Genomic DNA, 19,862 nt, shown 5'->3' with positions numbered 1-19,862 from the left:
ACGAAACAGTCCGAGCAGCCTGCATCACTAAAGCTCCTTCACGGGCCCAGAGTCAGGGCGTCGGGAGGAGGCCCGGGACGGACACGGCGCTCCTGGACAGGCAAGGACAAGGCCAGAGGCATTCCAGGAGCGTCCTGTCTCCCCGAGGCCTTCCTCTGACACCCTGTGAGAGCGGAGCACGCCCGGGTTGGTGGGTGGGGAGCTTCACCCTTACATGTGCTCCGGGTGGTACTCAGGGTGATCCCAGAAGGAAACCCGACGTGGGGCTGCCAATGCGAGAGGCTGCTTGGCCTTCCTTGAACTGGGAAAACATCAGCCAAAGTGGCTGCTGACCTCCCGGGTGTAGACTGGAAAGCAGACGGCAGTGCCGACCCCCAATGTCCACGTGGGGAGGGGGGACTTCTGCACCACGGCCCCACAGTTACAAGTGCATCCTCGGAACACGAGTTACGCGCGGCGTTGGCATGCTGCGCCCCACCCTCCGTGCCAGGGCTCTCCCCTTACTACCTGCTTCTAAACAATGGCCTCCCCACAAAGGCAACACCGACGTGTATGGTGACAGCATCATTTTAGGACCGGAGGACACAGCGGCCCACAGCAAGCCTGGTCCGTCTCGGTGCCTTGGGGGCACGGGGCGGGGCAGGGCAGGGGGGCCGGAGCGGGCAGGAGGTGGGCACGGGACTCACCGTTTCCTATGAGAGGAGAGACTGCAGGGGCTTTGGGGGGAAGAACGGGGTTCAGTCGTGGAAGCATTCCATTCACTTGTTTGAGCCTTTCTAGTTTCACGTGCTCCATCCACTTGGCCCCTGCCGGGTTCCTCCTGGCTTGCAAGGCGAGGGCGGTGGTTGCGGTGGAAATGGTCGAGTCCATGATTGGGGTTTCGTCGATGGTCCCGAGGTCTCCCACGCCACCTCCGTCGGTCAGAGGAAGCTCGAGCCCACTGTTGGAATAGTTGCTGATGGGGGACTGTTGGCTGCTGCATGAAGACTCACCACCAGGGCTTGGCTGAGATGTCTGCTGGGGTCGAGAGCAAACGAAAGAGCTGTCACCGGGAAGGAAGGAAGGACAGGGAGCCAACCCAGACCCGCGGGGGGCCCAGGGGTCGAGTGAGGGGAACTGGGTGCCGGTGAATGGGGGCGGCCTCGCTTGGCCACAGCGACTGATGGGATGTCGGGTGGATGTGCAGCGGAGGCAGATGGAAGTGGGGCGTGCTGAATGGGGTGGGGGTGACGGGCGCAGCCTCAGCCCCGGAGTCCTGCCCCAGGTGCCAGCTCTGCCCACCGGCTCCTCGGGCCCAACCCCACTTGCATCACTTGACTTGATCCTTTGGGCAAAACAGTCACTCAAAACCTCAGTTTCCTTATCTACAAAGTGGGGCCCACTAACTTCTCTTCGGGATTGTGGCGGGACTTAGGGTGAGGCCCAGAGAGCACAGGCAATACGGAAAGATGTGGGAAATGGGTACTGAGGGGCTCTGAGAGCATTAGCGGTTCCCATCATCCCACGTGGCTTTGGCCCGTGGGCCCGCTCGGCTTGGCTACAGCGTGCGTGGGGGGATGTGTGGCCGGGCACGCGCTCCTGCTCTCCTGCAAGGCCCTCTCTGAGCTGCTCAGGGCTGGCTCCCCAAGCTCTCTGTAACCTCTCCCCCTCCGTCTACACCTGCCTGCTCCGAGGGACCCCGACCAGGCCGTGGGTAAAGGCAGCCGTAAGGGGCAAAGCTTCCATGGCCTGGCTTCTGCTGTACCCAGCGCGGAAGAAAGGCTGCAAGCTACAGCCATCCGAGTCCGGGGAGGAGCCTTATCGCTGCCCCTAGAGTGCCCTGGCGTTTCTCTGGGAGAACCAGGCAACGTTTCCCTCGTGCCACAACCGTGTGGCCTACACAAGCCAGTTCTGCAACTAGTCAGGAACTGGACCCAGTGCACCGGTTCTCAATCAGGGAAAGGACCACCCGCCCCTGGGGCTCCCGGAGATGATGGGGGTGCGGAGAGCTGGTTGTCCTCAGGGCTGGGGCGGGGGGCACCATATCAAATGGCCCGCCATGAGCAGTCTGCACAACTCTATCCGAACTTCCACCCGTGTCCCGGTTGGAGAACAGTATGACCCCTTGGGCGGGGATAAGAAAAGTGACGTGCAGAGAAGCTCAGCTACTGCCCCAAGTCACAAAGTCAGCGAAGTCAGTGGTACGACCAGCCTAGACTCCCAGCCCAGCGCTCCTTCCGTCTCTCCGCAGAGCCTTCTCTAGCGTTCCTCTAGACACTAGAGCCTGACGGCAGCCCCATGAGCAAATCCTCCAGGGCGAGAGGGCCACACAGGCTCCGCTACAAGACTCCCAGGTGGGCCGCCCGGGGTTCTACGCGAGGGCTCCCGGGGGAACCCGTCACACTCGTTCTGCGACCACAGTACACACACCCAAGCAAACGCACACTTTTCTAAGTGAGTGCCATGTGACACGCTAAGTTTGTCCTGGGCAACCAAGCAGAGCAAAGTAAGAGACACAAATTGGACTGCGGAGCTCGTGAAGTCTTGCTCGGGTTACGCTTCAGCACAACGGTGGCGTGCCAGGCCACGTGCTCCGTCCCCAGCTCCTCAGAGCATGCGGGGCTTTGGAGGTCCTTCACTGTGGGACTGTCAGCAACCGGCGTGTGCGTGTGCCTCTGTGTGTGTTTGCACGCACCGCGGACTCACGCTTGCACGGGGCACAGGAGGAGGCGCGAACGCACTCATGACGAGGGCTGCTCAGAGGAGCTCAGACATTTAACCACAGATTAAATTGCTGACGACAAATGTATCCAGATCGGTCGTCCTCAAAGAAGAGAGGTACCCGTCTGGTCCAAGAGTGAATTTACATGTGTCAATTTGATAATTAAATAGGCTTGGGGAACATCTGCTTGGTCGGCCGGCCGTGATTTGTTATGAAAACCTAGACAAATAGAACAATGACTTCCACCATCTAACTGCACATTTCCACATGCTGGATGTTCAAAACACATTGCTTCTATGTTCGAAGCACAGCCGAGTAATGTTCACTACCAAAGATAGTCACAGAAGCACGAAAACTACAGCGAAATCAAATGCATAGAAGTTGAATGTTAAAATGAACACAAAACAAAAAGGGCAGAGAAGCTGAAATTCCCTCACCTTATTACCCACTGTCCTTAGGAAGTGAGAACAAGACATTTAGGAGCATTACACAGAAGAGATGTGGAATTAATAAGGAAAAAAAAAAAGAAGAAAGAATTTAATTCATAGCACGATGATCAAAGACACGTTTTAAAAGAAAGAATATTAGAAATGTAAAATCTCATACGCATTAGTCAAGGTCCATGAGGCCATCTGCTTATATTTACATGGATTCATGGACATATACAGACAAAATAGCCCCCGTAGGGAATTTGATTAATTGATTAGCCTTACCTATGAAACATGGAGCCTCATCTCAATCTCCATGATCCCTTCCAGCCCACGTTTCTATGATTTCATTACTTTATAATATAGTTCACATCTTGGGGCATCTCAGATGTCACTGAGCCAAATAACCATACGCCCTTATTTCTACCAATTTTCCTTTTATTTATTTATTTATTTATTTATTTATTTTCAATTTTCCTTTTAAATAATGGGTGTTTGGAAAGGAGATGACAAGTTTTCTTGAGCTAGGTACAAGGTACATTAAAGGTACAAGAGACTCTGGGTCTTTGGGATGTCCCAAGGACATAAATCATTGTCTTTTGATGACATAATCTAGGAGACCACAGATTCATTTTCCTTGCTTCATTAAACACTTGAGGATAAATTGTTGAATGTCCGGTACGTGGTACAGTTGGACTTTGAGGAGCTTGATATGTGGCTCCCCCCCTCCCCAAAAGTATGTGCAACAGCACTTACGAGCTGATTAACGCTGGAAGTATGGTGATGAGTCATAACACATGCATCAACTTTTGACTAAGGTGCTTTTTATTTTTATTATATTTTGACTAAGGTGCTTTTGAAAAGCAAAATACAGCTATGCACTGGGACGTAACGATGAATCTGGGTAGCTTACTTGCATTATTGGGGGCTAGACTTAATGTCACTTTGTCAAACTCTTAAACTCAGCAAGTCATTACAGTTCACCCAATCATTGGATTCCACTCGGTCAGCCCTGGGATTGTATGCGTGCATCACTTCCTAGCCACACGTACTGCCGCGTGGCGACATCACTCAGGAGCCCACAGGACGTCCGTCCAACTGCTAGACTTTTCTACTTTTAAGAAGCTTCCTGAAATGGAGTACAGATCCGTCTGCCTGACCACGTCCAGGCATCTGGAAATCCAAGCACACGGCTTCTCTCTGGTACACTTCCCTCCACTTGCAGAGTGGAAGACCAGAACCCGGCACATCCGCGGAGCTGACTCTGTGACGCACGTTGTCTAAGACAGACGTGCTGGATCTCTTCCGACAGCTACTCTTTTCATTTTTCTTGTTGTCTTTCTTAAAGTTTTGGATGTTTTTAGTCTGGCACGTACATAAAAGAGTCACCAGGGGAAGTGAGAAAGAAGCTGCCACAGGAGCATGATCCATATTATCAGTCTGGTGACTACCGAGAAGTCACCAAACCAGGATCATTTCTCCTGATGACATCTTTCAAATGCCTCCCTGGTTCTTCACCTCCTTGCTTCTGGTTCCACTGCAGAAATGGTCTCTAGTCTAGGCAGCCAATCCCCGGCCTGGCACCGGAGTGGGCTTTTCTCAAAATCAGCCGTGCCATGTCATTTGCCATCACCAGTTAAATATAACTTTTTTTTTTTTTAAATCCTGACTCCTTTTTACTCCAACTCCTGAACAACCTGCTGGATGTAGGGCTGTATCCGGCTGCAATGCTGCAATGCCAGGACGTGCTGCAGCTCGGGCTCCGGCTGCAATGCCAGGACCTGCACCTTCCTGTCTCTGAGGGTTAAACTTGAGGGCTACCACCCCTGCCTCACCCTGTCACATCCTCAAGTGTGCTGGGGGTTTGCTCCCCCTCTTGAATGCTCTCACGCAGACTTGTGTTAAAGACCCATCACACTGAGTTCCAAGTGTCTGCTTTTTGGCTGTCTGCCTATCCCACTGGACTGTAAACGCCTAAAGAACAGGGACCATGGCTTATTTATCTCAGGGTGACCAGGGCAAAGCACAAAACAAAAGACACGTCCGCAGAAAAAAAGGGATGGCTGACTTATATCACAGGGCTCCTGAAAATGTAGACAGTCATGCCTTTCTAACCTGCCACGAAGGGTATGGCTCTCGGTTGATTTTGCAAACCAGTTAGCAAACCTGGATGCTCTGTTCAGAGTTACTCTATGCCAAGCAACCTTTAAGTAAGAAATCCAGGTCTCTGAGCTCCTGACCTCTTCAATCAGAGAGCCCAGTGCAGTGAGGACCTGGGTGGTCACATCCCTCCTTCCGCCCTAGCTGACTTTTAAAAAATTCTCTAGGATGGCCTGGGGACCAGCAGAAGGAAAGTGAATGACATACCATGGGCTTCTCGGCCTTGACGGCTTTCACTTGGAGGCATTCTTCCCGCTTTGAGGTAGTGTTGCTGAGGTCCTTCTGCTCCCCAAGGGCTCCCTGAGTCTGCCGGCCAGGCGACCTGGACTGTGAATGGCTGCCCGAATCTCGGGGTGGGGGCGGCCGAGGATGTATGTCCCCACGCTGCTTCTTGGTGACATGAGCCTCTGGGCCATGCACGGTCTTCACATGTTTCCGGAGGGAACTTGGGTCTGTGTAGCGCTTGGTGCAGCCTGGGATTTTGCACACATAGGGTTTCTGCCAAAAACCACAAGAATGAAATAAAGAGACCGTTACCGAAGTGGTTGGTGATGCCCCAGCCCATCGCTCTTGTGGATGCACATCGTATCTTTAATTCTTTCAAAGCCCTTCCACGAGGCGTTCAGATACCTCTAAGTCCCAAGGGTTTAATAAAGGCCATTTGAACACCATTCAGGGGCCAGTGAATCTAGCTTTAATAGACTATTATGTTATATATTTTTTAAAGATTTAATTTATTTACTTGACAGAGAGGGAGCACACACAGGGGAAACAAGAGAGGAGGAAGCAGGGAGCTGAGCAGGGAGCCCGAAGTGGGCTTTTCTGGATCCCAGGATCATGACCTGAGCCGAAGGCAGATATTTAGCGGACTGAACCACTCATGCACCCCTTATTTTAGAGAGTGCTCAAAGAGAGTTACAAATGCCCAAACTGCCTGCGTGTTCTCAGAAACATTTATCCTATGAGTAGGAAGAAGGATCCTGCTGTTGTGGTAGCTACTCAAATAGGTATTGGAAGATGTGGGTGAAGACGATGGTGATGGCGATGGTGACAAGAAGGCTTCGCCACCCATCACCGATCAGAAGAATGCTATATGCCTTTGGGAGAGTTTGTGTGAAGAAATTTCTTAGGGATGTTCTGGTTCTCAGATTAAAACTCACTAGGCCTTTTTTTGAAAATGTGCTCTCTGCATGTAAGTGTAGTAAAAAAAAAAAAATTGCCTATAGCTTCTTCCGTGCGAGATTATCACTAAACTATGTCCATTTGGGCAGCATTACAGCTGTGTGGGATGTCTGGGGCTCAGAATATCCAGAACCTTTCTGATTCTCAAAGTTGTAAAGTCCCATTAGACCGTCTATAAATGCTCATTCATAAGTTGAGAAGCGCTGATGGATGGTGTCCTGGAAACGAGGATTCCTGTCTGGCTCTGCTCCGGAGTACTCAGGCCTGTAAATTATTCCATGTTTTTCTATGTGGGCCACTGATCAAACCTAGAAATGCAGTCATTAAAAACTACATGGATGCTTATAGCTGAATTATTTACTCATATCACAGAAGCCATGGCATTTACTCATGACCAACATCAAAATTGTGATTTTGTTAACCTGGCTTGAAATATAATATATTCATGAATCCTTACAAGAATATATATCTATGTATACCAGAAGATGAGCTATTAGGTAAGCGATAGTCCTAAAAAGCATCATTAGTATAATGTACCCATTATATTAAAAAAGATGCCCTGCCTTATAGAATGTATGTGTCTAAAAGAAGCTTTTTCACTAAAAGCCCAAGAACAGACTGAGTGCCACAGAAAATGATGAAATGTCCTAATGTAGTGAAGACTCCGAAAATTATCCCGAGAGACTTCACCTCCAAATTTGAGATTCTTTTGGGTAGAATTGATTCCCATTAACCATGAATTACTTCTATTCAGGGGCTGGTGCGATTTGCAGCACATATATAATGAACGAGCACATCGACTTCTATGCATTAGGGACAGAAGAGTGGCTCCAGCGATCACTGCTATTACCTCACGGCGTTCTGACATCGGCCCTACGCCTGCACTGGCAGGACAGGAAGCTCCATCAGCAGCCAAGCCGGGATGGATGGTGCAGGTGTCAGGGAGGGGGGTGGGGAGAGAGCATGAAGCCAGGCCAACGTTACGTGCCTGAGGACCTACTCTTCCCAGGAGCATATGCATGCGCGTGGAGTGGGTTAGCTTGGAAAGGAGGACGCGGTTGGAGGTGGCAAGTCTACAGGCGTGCCTCAGCTCCTGTATTTCCAGGTGCAGCAAAACACACAAGTGCATGTGTAGCCATGTGCCCTGGTGTGTGCACCTGTACCTTCTCTGCTTACAACAATCCGTAAGAACCCAGAATTCGGAAACCTATGCGTTACAACAAAACACATCTAATTACGTAGCTTGGCTCCCAAACTCTGTTGTGATCAATGACTGAAGTGAAATATAACTGTAGGCGGGGAGAAATGTTGTCTTAATGGGTTAGCTGGGTCTCCTGTCCTAGATGGTCAACGTCCGCCATGCTTCTTTCCTTTCTTGACTCACTGTACTGAAAGGTACTTGGTGAAAGCAATCGCTACCTTTTTTTACTTGACTTTGTAGCATTTATCCAACTAAATTTCTCAATAAACGTTCCATGGTCCTCACTGTGTGCAAGACTCTGAGAACATAAACTTATTTACGGTAGGATGTGATGTCCAGGGATGCAAAATATGCAGGAAAAATAAGACAGCATGTAATTATCACCAGTACCAAGTATGAATGCCACAGAAGGATGTGGGCGGAGGGCAATCATTTTTTAGTTGGGATGATTACGGGAGGCATCGGTTACTGAGTCTCTGTATCTTGGTATAAAAGGCCTGGCTCGTGGGGTCACGGTTAAAGGCTAAATAAGACAAGGTATGGAATGTGCACCACGATGTGTGGCACAGAGTAATTACTCAGTGAGCAGAACTTTATTAGGAGGAGCACTATAGCTGGGTTCTGAAAGAACAGGATTCTGAGGGATAAAAACTGAAGGCTAGAGGGGGCCAAAAGAAAAGCCAAGGTCCAGAGGCAGGACCGCTTCGTGCATGTGGGCATGGCTGCCCAGTGCCATGCATAATCACCAAGTAAGAGGTCACACCTGGAAGGGCAGGCATGGGCCGGCTGACAGCAGGAATGAGTCTGGAAAGTCTAAACTTTCCTTCCCTCTAGGAGAAAGGGAGCCACTGGAAGGTTCTGGAGGGGGAGATACAACCGAGTCAGAGCCCAAGGATACCTGCCTAGTGTGGCTTTGGGAAGACATGAGCTGCATGGACTAGAGTCGGGATGCTTGGCAGAGGCCACTGCTATGGCCCCAAATGGGTGAGGCGGCCTGAGGGTGCAGGAGGACTGCCAGACTGGCTACCTGAACGGGAACGACGCCCCTCCTGCTCCAGTCCCTGGTATCCTGTTCCGCACCCACAACAGCAAAGCGTGTGCACCTAACCAGCTCTCAGTGTTTGTTTAGGGAATGAACGAAAGTACAAAGAAGAGAGCAAACTAACAAAAGAAGATACCTAGATGTCTCTGGGATCAGTCCCTGGCACAAATCTAGATTCTTGATTTTGGTGGATGTGAAATTGTCCATCATTCGTACGGAAGGCCAAAGCCTTGCGTGGTCAAGGTTAATTTATTTTAGATACACCGCTCAGCCCTGGCGAAGGATCTGATTGAACAGGGCATCGTTCAATCTCATAATGGATAAATTCTCACATTGTAACTTCCTACCTCACGGAAGTGGACAAGCTCACCTCGAATGCATTTAAGCAAAGCAAACAGCTGTGCACATACTTTAAGTCCATAAAAAAGATAAAAGGCTGGGGAAGTGTGTTTGTATATGTGCACTGCTAATCCTAACACACTCGCCACCCGAATTTCTCTGCAATCGCAGGAGGAAAACCGGGCCTAAAAATCTACGGGAGTGCCTGTCTTCTAAATTTCTAGTCCTAATTGTACTGAAATATATGCAGTTAAATACATTAATTTAATTCTTACTTAATCGAATCCCCTAAAACATTTTAAACTGAGATACAACTCACATGCCATGAAAATAACCCTTTTAAATTGCACAATTCAGTGGCATGTAGTTCATCCACAATCTTGTGCAGCTGTCACCACCATCAATCAAACTCCAGAATATTTCCAACGTCCCCCAAAGAAATCCTGTACCGATTTGCAGTCACCCCTATTCCCCTCCCTCAGCCTCCGGCAATCACTAATCTCCTTTCTATCGTTATGGGTTTTGCCTAAACTCCCTAAAACTTTGCACAGAACAAGTGTAACAGATAACAGATGACCCTGCAACCACTGCACGCAGCAAAGGCATCTTCGACATTAAAAAAAATGGAGGGGATCCCTGGGTGGCGCAGCGGTTTGGCGCCTGCCTTTGGCCCAGGGCGCGATCCTGGAGACCCAGGATCGAATCCCACGTCGGGCTCCCGGTACATGGAGCCTGCTTCTCCCTCTGCCTGTGTCTCTGCCTCTCTCTCTCTCTCTCTGTGTGTGCGACTATCATAAATAAAAAAAAAAATTAAAAAAAAAATTTTAAAAAAATTAAAAAAAATAAAATGGAGATGTGGCACCTCCCCTAAAGCATCCTCAAACGGTTGATTAATAATAAGAGATCCCAAAGGACGTTAAGTCTCCTTTTCCTGCCATGACCCTGGCGTACCAGTCGGTGCGTGTGAACCTGCGCATGTCAGCTGAAGTGTGAGTGTATTTTTAAGAAAGTGTGGTTCCTCCCACTAGAGATGTTTTCGCTCGGCCTCTTAAGCTGAAGGGACACCTGGTGAGGACGCTGAAACCAAGGGTTCCTGAGCTGCTGTGCCACGTCAAAGGCTCCTCGTCTCACACATGTCAAGCAAACAGACGAGCTACTTAGTGGGGGCACAACTACGTCTCACGTTAACCAATTCTGGCTAAACACCCCGTCGCCACGCAAAGTGCGGGGATCTTTTTTGGTTCACCTCTGGATTCGTTCGAGGCAAGGCTTCGCTGAGAAGACAGCGCTTGAGCTAGGCCTTCCGAGAGGAGTCTGCGGGCAGGCGTGCGTGGAAACACGGGCAAGAATGATTTGTCATTGAGACCACTGTCATCTCCATGCCTCTCTGAAACTCTGGGGGGTAACTATGTACAAGTAACAGCAACCCCGCAGGAACCACCCAAGAACCCTGAAGCCTTACTGAGTGCGTCATCTTAAAACGACTGACTAGGAACCACTCTGGACTTCCGAGGATGGCTCCCAAGAGCCTTCGGAATTCAGAACGTCTGGAAACCCTGTTTAGCCCAGGCTGGTTGCCCCAAAGAAGTCTTTTTGGATAAATGCATTTGAAGACAGCACCTGGAGAAGGCAGGCAGAAGGGCCGTCTTAGCAGTAAGCTGTCAGCTGTCAGCACGTAACTTCTGATCTACCCTCGCTGCTTGCTTACGGGGTCGGGGTCGGTCCTGCCATGCGTGGATTCCCGCCATTCCAGGCAGAGCCAGGGGGTGAAACGCAGAAGCTCAACGCTCCCAGCGCTCGGCCAGTAGGTGGCAGTTCTGACCAACGTGAGACCTGTGCACCAGGGGTGTGAAGCTCCCCCGGGGTCTGCACTGCTCACCAGACCAGGCCCGCATTCAGGCCGCCCCACCTCTGAGGCTCCGGCCTTCACCTGCAGCCCCAGAGCCCCACTCACGCTGGGGATGGCCAAGAGGAAATGAAACGGGATGGGCCTTGCCTCCTCATGCAGGGCCGCCAGGGCTCTTTGTTTCTGCCCTGAGCTCCGGCCCGGTCTCTAGTCTCGTGGCCGAGCCTCACCTCATTGGAATGCGTCCTGTTTTGGTGCTTGGCGCGATCAGAGGCATTTGAGAAAGCCTTGTTGCAACCTTCGTGCTCACAGACGTACGGTTTCTCTCCAGTGTGAGATCTCAAGTGCGTTTTCAAGTTTTCTAGTCTCGAGTAGGCCTTTGTACAACCTTCAAACTGAGGAAAACAGGAGAATCTGCATTATTCCACACAATCCGGCTCATGCCTAGCGCTCCCTCAACGTTGATGAAAGACTGACATTTCGAGGGTCAGCAGCTTTTCAAAACCGAGGAACAAAAGTCCACTAAACTCTGCATTTATCGCGATTCAGATGGGGCTCGGTGCAGTTCAAGAGACAGCGTTTTCAGGGCTAGGAAAAAGTCCTGGAGGCCTTTTTCTTTCTTTCTTTTTTTTTTAATAGACCACTCAATGTGGACAATGGGTTTCATTATCTGCTCATTGATCTCCTCAAATTCCCACTGATTTTAGATTCAGCACAAAGTTCACTAATATGGGTTTGTGGCCCTACAAAGGCATGGAATTTGATCGCGTTTGTAAAGGGCCTTTAAGATGTAAAGTACAGGGCTGAGCAGTGGCCACTGCGCCACCAGGCTTAGTCCTGGGGTCTTGTGGGTCTCTACCCGGCCATGGGGACCCAGGGGGAAGGCAAAGAAAAACTCTGAAGTCATGTGGGTTCTATTTTTCAATAGACTTAAGTGTTTCAAGTCAAAGCTGGCACCCCCCTTGCCCTGTGAGCCCTGGGGCGTGATGGGCACTTGTGCTGGGGCAGGTAGCCATGTGCTCCTTCCCAGGGCCCGTCGGTGCGCCCTGGCCGCCCCCTGCCCACCCGCCCGCTGGCCACTCCGCTATCCAATGTGGGAGCTACTTGCCACCAGAGGCTATTGATGATTACATTTTTTAAAAAGAAATTAAATGGAAAAAATCAGTGCCTTGGCTGCTTTGGCCAGGACCTGAAAGCCCCCAAGGGGTACAAGGGGCTCACGGCTCCCCTGCTGGACGGTGCAGGTCCGGCGCTTCTTCTGTCCCCCCCAGGTGTGGCTGTCAGTGGTCCTTCTGCACCAGGATTTCCCCCCATTCCAGAAATCCCCCTTCTCAGAAACCCCCGCATTCATCACAGACCACCCCCTGCCCGCCCCCCCGCCCGCCCACCTTCCTGGCCGGGCCCCCCTCAGCTGGGTCCATCAGCACAGTGTGCAGAAGCCGGGGGAACCCGAACCCCAACCGGACAGGTGCTGGCTCCCGGGAGCCCCGGGCCCACAGCCTGCGCCGCACACTCACAGTGCATTTGTGAGGTTTCTCCCCGGTGTGTCTCCTCATGTGCACCACCAGCATGTACTGGGCTTTGAAGGGCTTCTGCTCCCTCGAGCAATCCATCCACCGGCACACGAACTCCTTCTTCTCGCCGTGAATATGGTCGTTATTTATATGCTGGGGTTTGGAAGAAGAAAAGGAAAGCACATGGAGATGTAGGGCTCCTTTCTGAAGGCTGCAGAAGAAGGGAGGCCAGAAAGTGCCCCCGCCCCAAGCCCTAAGGAACATTTGATAACTTCACTTACAGATTATTATATTTTTTAGTTTGTATTTTTTTAATAGAATTTATTTATTTATTCATGAGAGACACAGGGAGAGGCAGAGACACAGGCAGAGGGAGAAGCAGGCTCCCCATGGAGAGCGGGATGTGAGACTCGATCCCAGGACCCCTGGATCTTGCCACTGAGCTGAAGGCAGGTGCCCCAGTTTGCATGTTTCTTAAGTAAGTTTGTTCTGAGTAACCCTGCAAGGATACTTCCTAAGCAGCAGGAGTGGCGCTATTTGGAGGAAGCCTGGGGTCCCAGAAAAGGTAGCTCTGAAGAGGGGAGCTGTGGACCCGGGAGCCCATGCGCCCTTGCTGGGCCTCCACCTTTTCCACCTGCCACAGGGGCGGGGGGGTGTCAAGGTCAACAGGGGCACTTCCCTGCTCTCAGGCACTCTAGGCCTCAGGTTAGCACCGCGGCTGAAGTGAACACGCATGCACACAGGCATGCACACACGCATACACGTGCACACGCGTCATTCTGTGACAGGGAGTAACAAAACCCAAAGTGCTTTCTCTAACCACACTTTAGTTCCAGTTAGTGGGAGTTTTTTCTTGGATAATAATCAGGGACGAACGAGCCCAACTGACGAGAGCCAGGAGACCCACAGAACACTAGTCTCAGGATCTCATCAGAATCTTAGCCTTCTCCGTGCACACAACACTGGGACGGCTTACGTAGGCTCTAAGGTTTTTTTCCAGCCTCGAGAACTCTCTTAACTTTGTTTCTAAAATGAAGATGAAAAAAATAAAATAAAATGAAGATGAATTTCCCTGAGCGCCTCGTTAATTCAAAGTTTTAGGACCATTCTTTTCTTTTTTTAATTTTTTTTTTTAAAGATTTTATTTATTTATTCATGAGAGAGAGAGAGGCAGAGACACAGGCAGAGGGAGAAGCAGGCTCCACGCAGGGAGCCCAATGTGGGACTCAATCCCGGGACTCCAGGACCATGGCCTGGGACGAAGGCAGGCGCTAAACTGCTGAGCCATCCAGGGGTCCTCCTAGGACCATTCTTTATTTGGTTCCTTGGGAGTCACACCTCAGGTGTCAGATGGGAAGACACTAGAAACCTACAGGAGTGCCCCAGGAAGAGAAGGTTCTCGACTTGGGTCAAATTGAAGTCAATTTAAATAGGATGATGATGCGATTTAAATGTCCACTCAGTGTCCTGGGTTGATCCTGCTGGTTTTACTTTCGGGCTACCCCGCATTCTATTTGCCTTCATTTAAGGCTCCTGTGAGCACTTTCTCGAACGTCCATAGAAAGACACCACAAGTGAATCCGTGCACCAGGGGAAAGCCCCCCTTGGATTCCATGCCCTGCATGGTAGTGACGGGACGTTTAATTACTATCTTGCTTAGGCTGTGGCTCCCCGGTGCAAGGTCTCTGGGGGCCTGGGGGTGAGGCTGCATCCTGAGTCTGCCCTTCCCGGTTCCTCCAGGAGGGGGCCTACTGCTGCAGGGAAAAATGATGTTTCTTCTGCTTTCTGGATTTGAAAACCAACTGGGAGAGGGCAGAGGAAGGCAGCTACATGAACCCTCTGCTTCTTCAACAGCCCCCGGAGAGCCGGAGAGCCGGAGCACACAGGAGGGTGGGGAACTGAGCGGAGCCCAGGGGGAGACAACCCGGGTCCTCGGAAGCTCCACAAGGAAACCACACGGCATAGCCCAGGCTCCCAATGGTACAGCAGCACAGGACACACAGATGAGGGTTTCCTACAAAAAGCCAACTGTTCCGAGTACTCGTAGCTCTTAAAAGTTATGCAGCGCACCTAAGGGTACGAAGAGAAGAGAGGTCCTGGACAGGGGACAACATACAATCTTTATATTTCAGCTTTAAGAGCATCTCTGCAGCCCACGTGCAGCAGCCAGGACTGTCCCAAGGTACGCCGGGGACCCAGCCTGGAAGCCCCCGTGACACGCAGACGACTGCCATTCACACGAATCCATTCCATTACAAACTATTCTTGGCCCACTGTTTCCCAAGCTGTTGGAAACAGACTCCTTGGGTGGATGTACTTGAAAACACAGGGGGAAAGGGTGGGAGGGAGGGAGGGGGGAAGGAAGGAGGAGGGAGCTAGGCGGAGCTGGAGAGCAGAAGTGGAACCGGGCCTGAGCCTAGTCCTGGAGGATGGACAGGACCCACATCCTTTAGCTTCGTATTCTCAGCAGCTGGCCCGTGTCCCTGGCACCTGGCAGGTCCTCAGTAAATATTTGCTGAGTTGATTGGACTCATGTGGCAAACTGAAGTCTCACTGGACAAAAGCAGATTGAATTTGATGCTTCTGCTTATCTTGACTCAGCTTCATTTCGCCTAGTGTCCATACAATACGATTTTAATGTAACGTGTTCTATCACTTTACGATAATACGCTATCAAGAGTTCAGAAGGATTTGAATGATAGCCAAACGCGAACTCTACCTTGGCGGGTAGAATAAGGCAACACTGGCGAGTGCACTCTCTTTTGTCCCGCGTGCACACTGCCTGAAGAGAACCGGGTGCTTGTCATCCAAGATCCCCAGGTCTCCAAGAGGAGATGTGCGGGATCACCGGAGTACGAGCTAGAAAGTCTAGAGTTTTCTGAGTGGATGTTGCATTTGAGCTGAGTCTCCAGTGTTCTACAGACACTTTTCCTCATTGATGAATCAATGCTTACTGCACAGATGTGACTGCAGCATTCCATTCTGTCATGCATTTACTCATGCGTAGTGAGGTCCCCTCCACACCAGGCCCTGCGCTGGGGAACCAGACGGACGTGCTTCCTCTCCTAAGGAACCGACAGTCCACCGGAGCCAAGCAGATAATGCCTCAAATTACTGTACAATTATCGTTGTGATCAGTGTCATGAAAGGAAGGAAGCAGGTTTTCTAAAAATAATTAACAGGGGGGCTCAAATCCATGTAGCACACCGAAGAGCACGGTCAGCTTCTTCAATGAAGGGGCGTTTGTGGTAGGACCTGAGCGATGAGTAGAGGCCTGCCAGGTGTGCAGATAGGAAGGGCGTGGGGAGAAAGGGTCACCAATGCAGAAGAGTGGTGCCTCTGAGGAACAGGGTGAGGAACACGCGTGGCAGGACAGGATGGGCCTAGCAGACACAGGGGGCACGCAGCACAGCCCCGGCCCGGCGCAGTAAGGAGGCATGAGTTCCCAGGGCTGGGTGGGTGCTGCTGAGGGGGCCCAGCTTGCGCCCACCTATGATGCTGCATACGGAGCCAAATGGGCAGCCAGACTGCAGGATACGACCTGCAGAGAGCAGCCCTGGGACGCCTGCCCCCAAGCAGGGGGAACCCAGCTAACTGCCCTCACTCAGGGAGACTGGAATGACCGACAGGGGAGGTGCCAAGGGCGGTCAGTGAAGTCAGAGACTCTGCTGTGTTCCCCTCCCCAGGACGCCGGAGGTCCCCTCTGGGAGGAGAGGGAAGGGGTCTGCTCCTCCGGGTGAGGCGACGAGGAGAAGCCAACACCCCGCTAGTCCCCTCAGGTGCACGCCTGGCTGGAAGAGCGACAGAAGGCTCTCAAGCAGAGGTTTCAACCGATGGCTGGGAAGTTTGAGAAGCTGCCTACGAAGGTGTAGGTGGGACCCACTGCAAAGGCAGAGGAGAGAGCGGACAAGATGCTGACAAGAGCGCAGGTACCAGAAGACGCCACTTCAGAGTTATCCCTCGCCAACTCTCGTCGAGCTTGGCCTCTGGGACATCTGAAAATTCCAAGCCAAGAACCCCATGCGGGTCAGCCAGCCGTCTCCACGCGGGGAGGAACGCAGAAGAACCTGCACTAGGCCGTAGGAGCGACCTCACTTCCAGAAAGGTCAGCGTCCAGGGGCAGGTTTCCCTCTCGGCCCCTGTACAGGAGACCTGAGTTCCACCCAACAGGCTTTTGTAATTTTCTGAAACTGCTCCTGAGTGCAAACTTGGATGGAGACCACAAGTTATTTTTCTTGAAATGAGATTCTGACCGCCCCCGCCCCCCCCCCCCGGCCGGCGGGGACCAGGTCCTGGTGCTGAGCACAGGATGTAATCAATTACTCTAGAGAAATACGAGGACATCTTTCTGCCTACTTGGGTAGTTCAAATGCACTGTAGGCTTAAGATATTTCCTGACTCTAGATTTCGAGTGAAAATTGAAATTCCAAGACATCATAGACTTTGCATGTCCCTGTGTCCTATTTACCCTCCTTTCACAAGCTGCTTTGGCCTCTGCAGCGAGTGGTCACGGAGGGCTCACGTTAGGGCAGGCCCTAGGCTACGGTGGGAAGAACATGGGGTGGGCATGGGAAGATGCCCCCCAGACCAGCTTCTGATGAGCTGTGTACCCCTGGACAGGTCACTTCTCCTACTTGAACCTTAATTTTTCTCATCTGTTAAATCTGGGCGATGAACTAGATCAGGCGTTGGCAAACTTCTTCTGTAAAGAGCCAGACAGGAAGTATTTTAAGGCTTTGCTGGCCGAAAGGTCATAGGTACTCAAACTCTGCGGCTGTTTTAGGCGAACAGCCACAGACAACGTGTAAATGAATGGGTGCAGCTATTTATCTTTGACACTGAACATTTCACATGTCAAGAAATATTCTTAAAAAATATTTTTCAACCATCTAAAACCGTAAAACCATTCTCCGCTCACGGGCTGTGCAAAAACAAGCAGGGGGTCAGACCTGGCCTGCGGGCCACGGGTTTGCTCACCCCTGGCGAAGTGATTTCAGTTTCCTTCTTGGGCTAGCAGGGCCCCTGACTTTCTTGGTCAGGCTGGTCAAGCCTGAGGGAGCAAAATTTGAGGAATGGAGGTTTCAGTGCTAGGGAAAAGAAAAAGGAAAAAAAAACAAAAAAACAAAAACCTACAGGAAGGAAACAAGTAAGGATCCTAGACTAAGCCAAGGGAAGGAGGGAGGCCAGAGACTCCTGCCACCCCAACCCCTCTGTGCTCCTAGCACCTGGTGGACTTAGCTCACACCCAAATCCCAGGTAGCTGAGGAGCCTCCGCACCCCAGATTCTTAGCATTCCACCGACAGCATGCTCCCAGGTGAAGCCGGCCTGAAATTCAATGGGCATGTGTTTATTTGTGGTTCCATTGAACATTTGACTTCCTAGCAGTGAAAACGTTAATCAAATATATAAATAATTTAATTGGAGGGAAAATAATGCATGATTAAAGTCCAAACTAATCCAACACAAAGACATGCAATTTGCCAGCGGCCCAAGCTCCAGAAAGAGATAGATGGAGTAAATTACAGGGCTGCAGCCCAGGCCCTCGGCGGGGCCGCTCCTGCCCTCCCCGCCTGAACACGGGGCCGGGGACGCGCCGTCGTGCAGCAGCCCCGGGACCGGGACGGCCAGGCCCCGCACTGCTTCTCCACCTGCCCCCCTTCCAAGCGGGACCGCAAGCGTTTCGTCGGGCACCTGGCGAACACATCGAACCTCTCGGGTGCCCACAGCACACCGTGCAGCGGGGGGAGCCCGGGGCGCAGAGGGAGGTCGAGGCAGCGTCCTTCCCGGAGGCCGGCGCTGTGGGAGGACAGACCCCCGCTAATCGGAGGCCACGGTGGGCTTGACCAAGCTGGGAGAGTCCCCTCTGGCTGCCCCGTGGTCTCCCTGGAGGGAGGGTGCGGCCAGTTCTGTGCACCTGCTGGCCCCTCCGTCGGGTGCCCACTGCTCCGGCTCTCCCAATAAAGCGGCGGCTGTTCAAGGGGTTCGCCAAGGGGTAGGGGTTCCCTTCCCCGGTGTCTCCCATTCCCCCCCTTTGTGCTCAGCACAAGTCTCCTAGCTCAGCTCAGCTGCTCCCTCGAAGCTTCTCACAGCCCCAGCAGGTGGACAGGCAATGCCTCGCTGAACCAAGTCCCTTCCCTCCCCAAATCAGGCAGCTCGTCCACATGCAGAAGGGAAGTTGGTGATGCAAAGGTCAAGACCAGCACCAAGGAGAGCTCAGGCTCCGCACTGGCCACCAACCCCACGCGCTCCCCTGTGCGCACGCTGCTAACCCCTTACTACTCAGGCCCCTGCCTTCCCACCCCCAGACCAACCATTCCGTAGCCCTGGAAATACACCACATGTGAGAAGTCCCAGCCTGCTGGTAGGGGACGGGAGGGAGTGAGGAGATGGGAGCCTTACAAGAACTGAGGCACCTGTGGGTCCTGCTCATCCCCCAGGTTCCCAGGGCAGAACTGGAACTAGGGCCCAGGTACACCACCGAGGCTGGGCCTGGGTCTCTCAGCCATTTGGCGTTGTTTCCCTGTCCCTCTGTTTGCTTGTAAGTCTGTCAGTCTATTCCTGGGAAGCTCATTACTATGGGCCATGGTACCTTCCCGGTCTGTCCCATACCGTTAACCATAAACTGATCTCTTACAAAATAAATAAATAAATAAATAAATAAATAAATAAATAAATAAATAAATAAATAAAAATTTAAAAATATATATAAAAGAAAGCCCTGGCTTTCTGCCCGTTTCTGCTGTTTTGAACTTTGTCACCAGTTGCAAAAGCTTCTACAAAGTACCCTGATGTTTCATGGCCCAGGGCCCGTGTACAAGCAAAGAGCACAGCCTCCAGTAGGCCAATACCCCAGGGGATGGGATCACCCGTGTATGAGGCCCCTTGCACGTGTGCACACACACATGCATGTACACACACACACTTAGAGTACTGCTGCTCTGACAGGAGAGGAAATAAAGACCTGGAGAGCGGTGTGTTTCATATAGGAATGCTCAAGACCCTGGGACCTGCATCACCGGCTTGCAGGTGCTTGGGTTCAAAGAAGCCGTCAGATGCTTGCTGGACAGTTTTATTTCTGACTCATCCTATTGCTACATTTTTCTGTCTTTTTTAAAATACTTTATTTATTCACGAGAGACACAGAAAGAGAGGCAGAGACAGAGGCAGAGGGAGAAGCAGGCTTCCTGCAAGGAGCCTGATGTGGGACTCGATCCCAGGACCTTGGGATCACCCCCTGAGCAGAAGACAGATACCCAACCCCTGAGCTACCCAGGCATCCCCATTTCTCTGTATCTTAACCCATGAATACTCTACAATTTGAGGCCACAGATTTTATTTTAAAACTGAAGGAAATGAAACGGAAACCTTGCCTTCCCAGAAACTAGAAATGCTTCTTTTAAAACCTTTTCACATTGCCATCAGGTGAGCTCATAAACGAGGCTTGAGTC

At 51.5% G+C, this 19,862-nt stretch overlaps 1 protein-coding gene across 4 annotated transcripts in view; it reads right to left on the bottom strand.

Annotated features, from left to right (window-relative positions):
* The window catches only part of GLI3 (GLI family zinc finger 3), a 269,322-nt gene that overhangs the window by 5,964 nt on the left and 243,496 nt on the right, over positions 1-19,862 (bottom strand). For 2 of the 4 annotated variants that reach the window (XM_041722637.1, XM_041722640.1), the window contains 4 exons: positions 12,417-12,566; positions 11,130-11,294; positions 5,497-5,787; positions 687-1,017 (listed from right to left, as the gene is read on the bottom strand). In XM_041722637.1, the coding sequence (XP_041578571.1) occupies positions 687-1,017; positions 5,497-5,787; positions 11,130-11,294; positions 12,417-12,566 (937 nt within the window). The remainder of the gene's footprint in view (positions 1-686; positions 1,018-5,496; positions 5,788-11,129; positions 11,295-12,416; positions 12,567-19,862) is intronic. The other 2 variants (XM_041722638.1, XM_041722639.1) reach the window with 1 other exon arrangement.

Source organism: Vulpes lagopus, chromosome 11, assembly GCF_018345385.1.
Source record: "Vulpes lagopus strain Blue_001 chromosome 11, ASM1834538v1, whole genome shotgun sequence".
Classification (NCBI taxonomy): domain Eukaryota; kingdom Metazoa; phylum Chordata; class Mammalia; order Carnivora; family Canidae; genus Vulpes; species Vulpes lagopus.
This window is presented reverse-complemented; position numbering and strand designations above follow the sequence as displayed.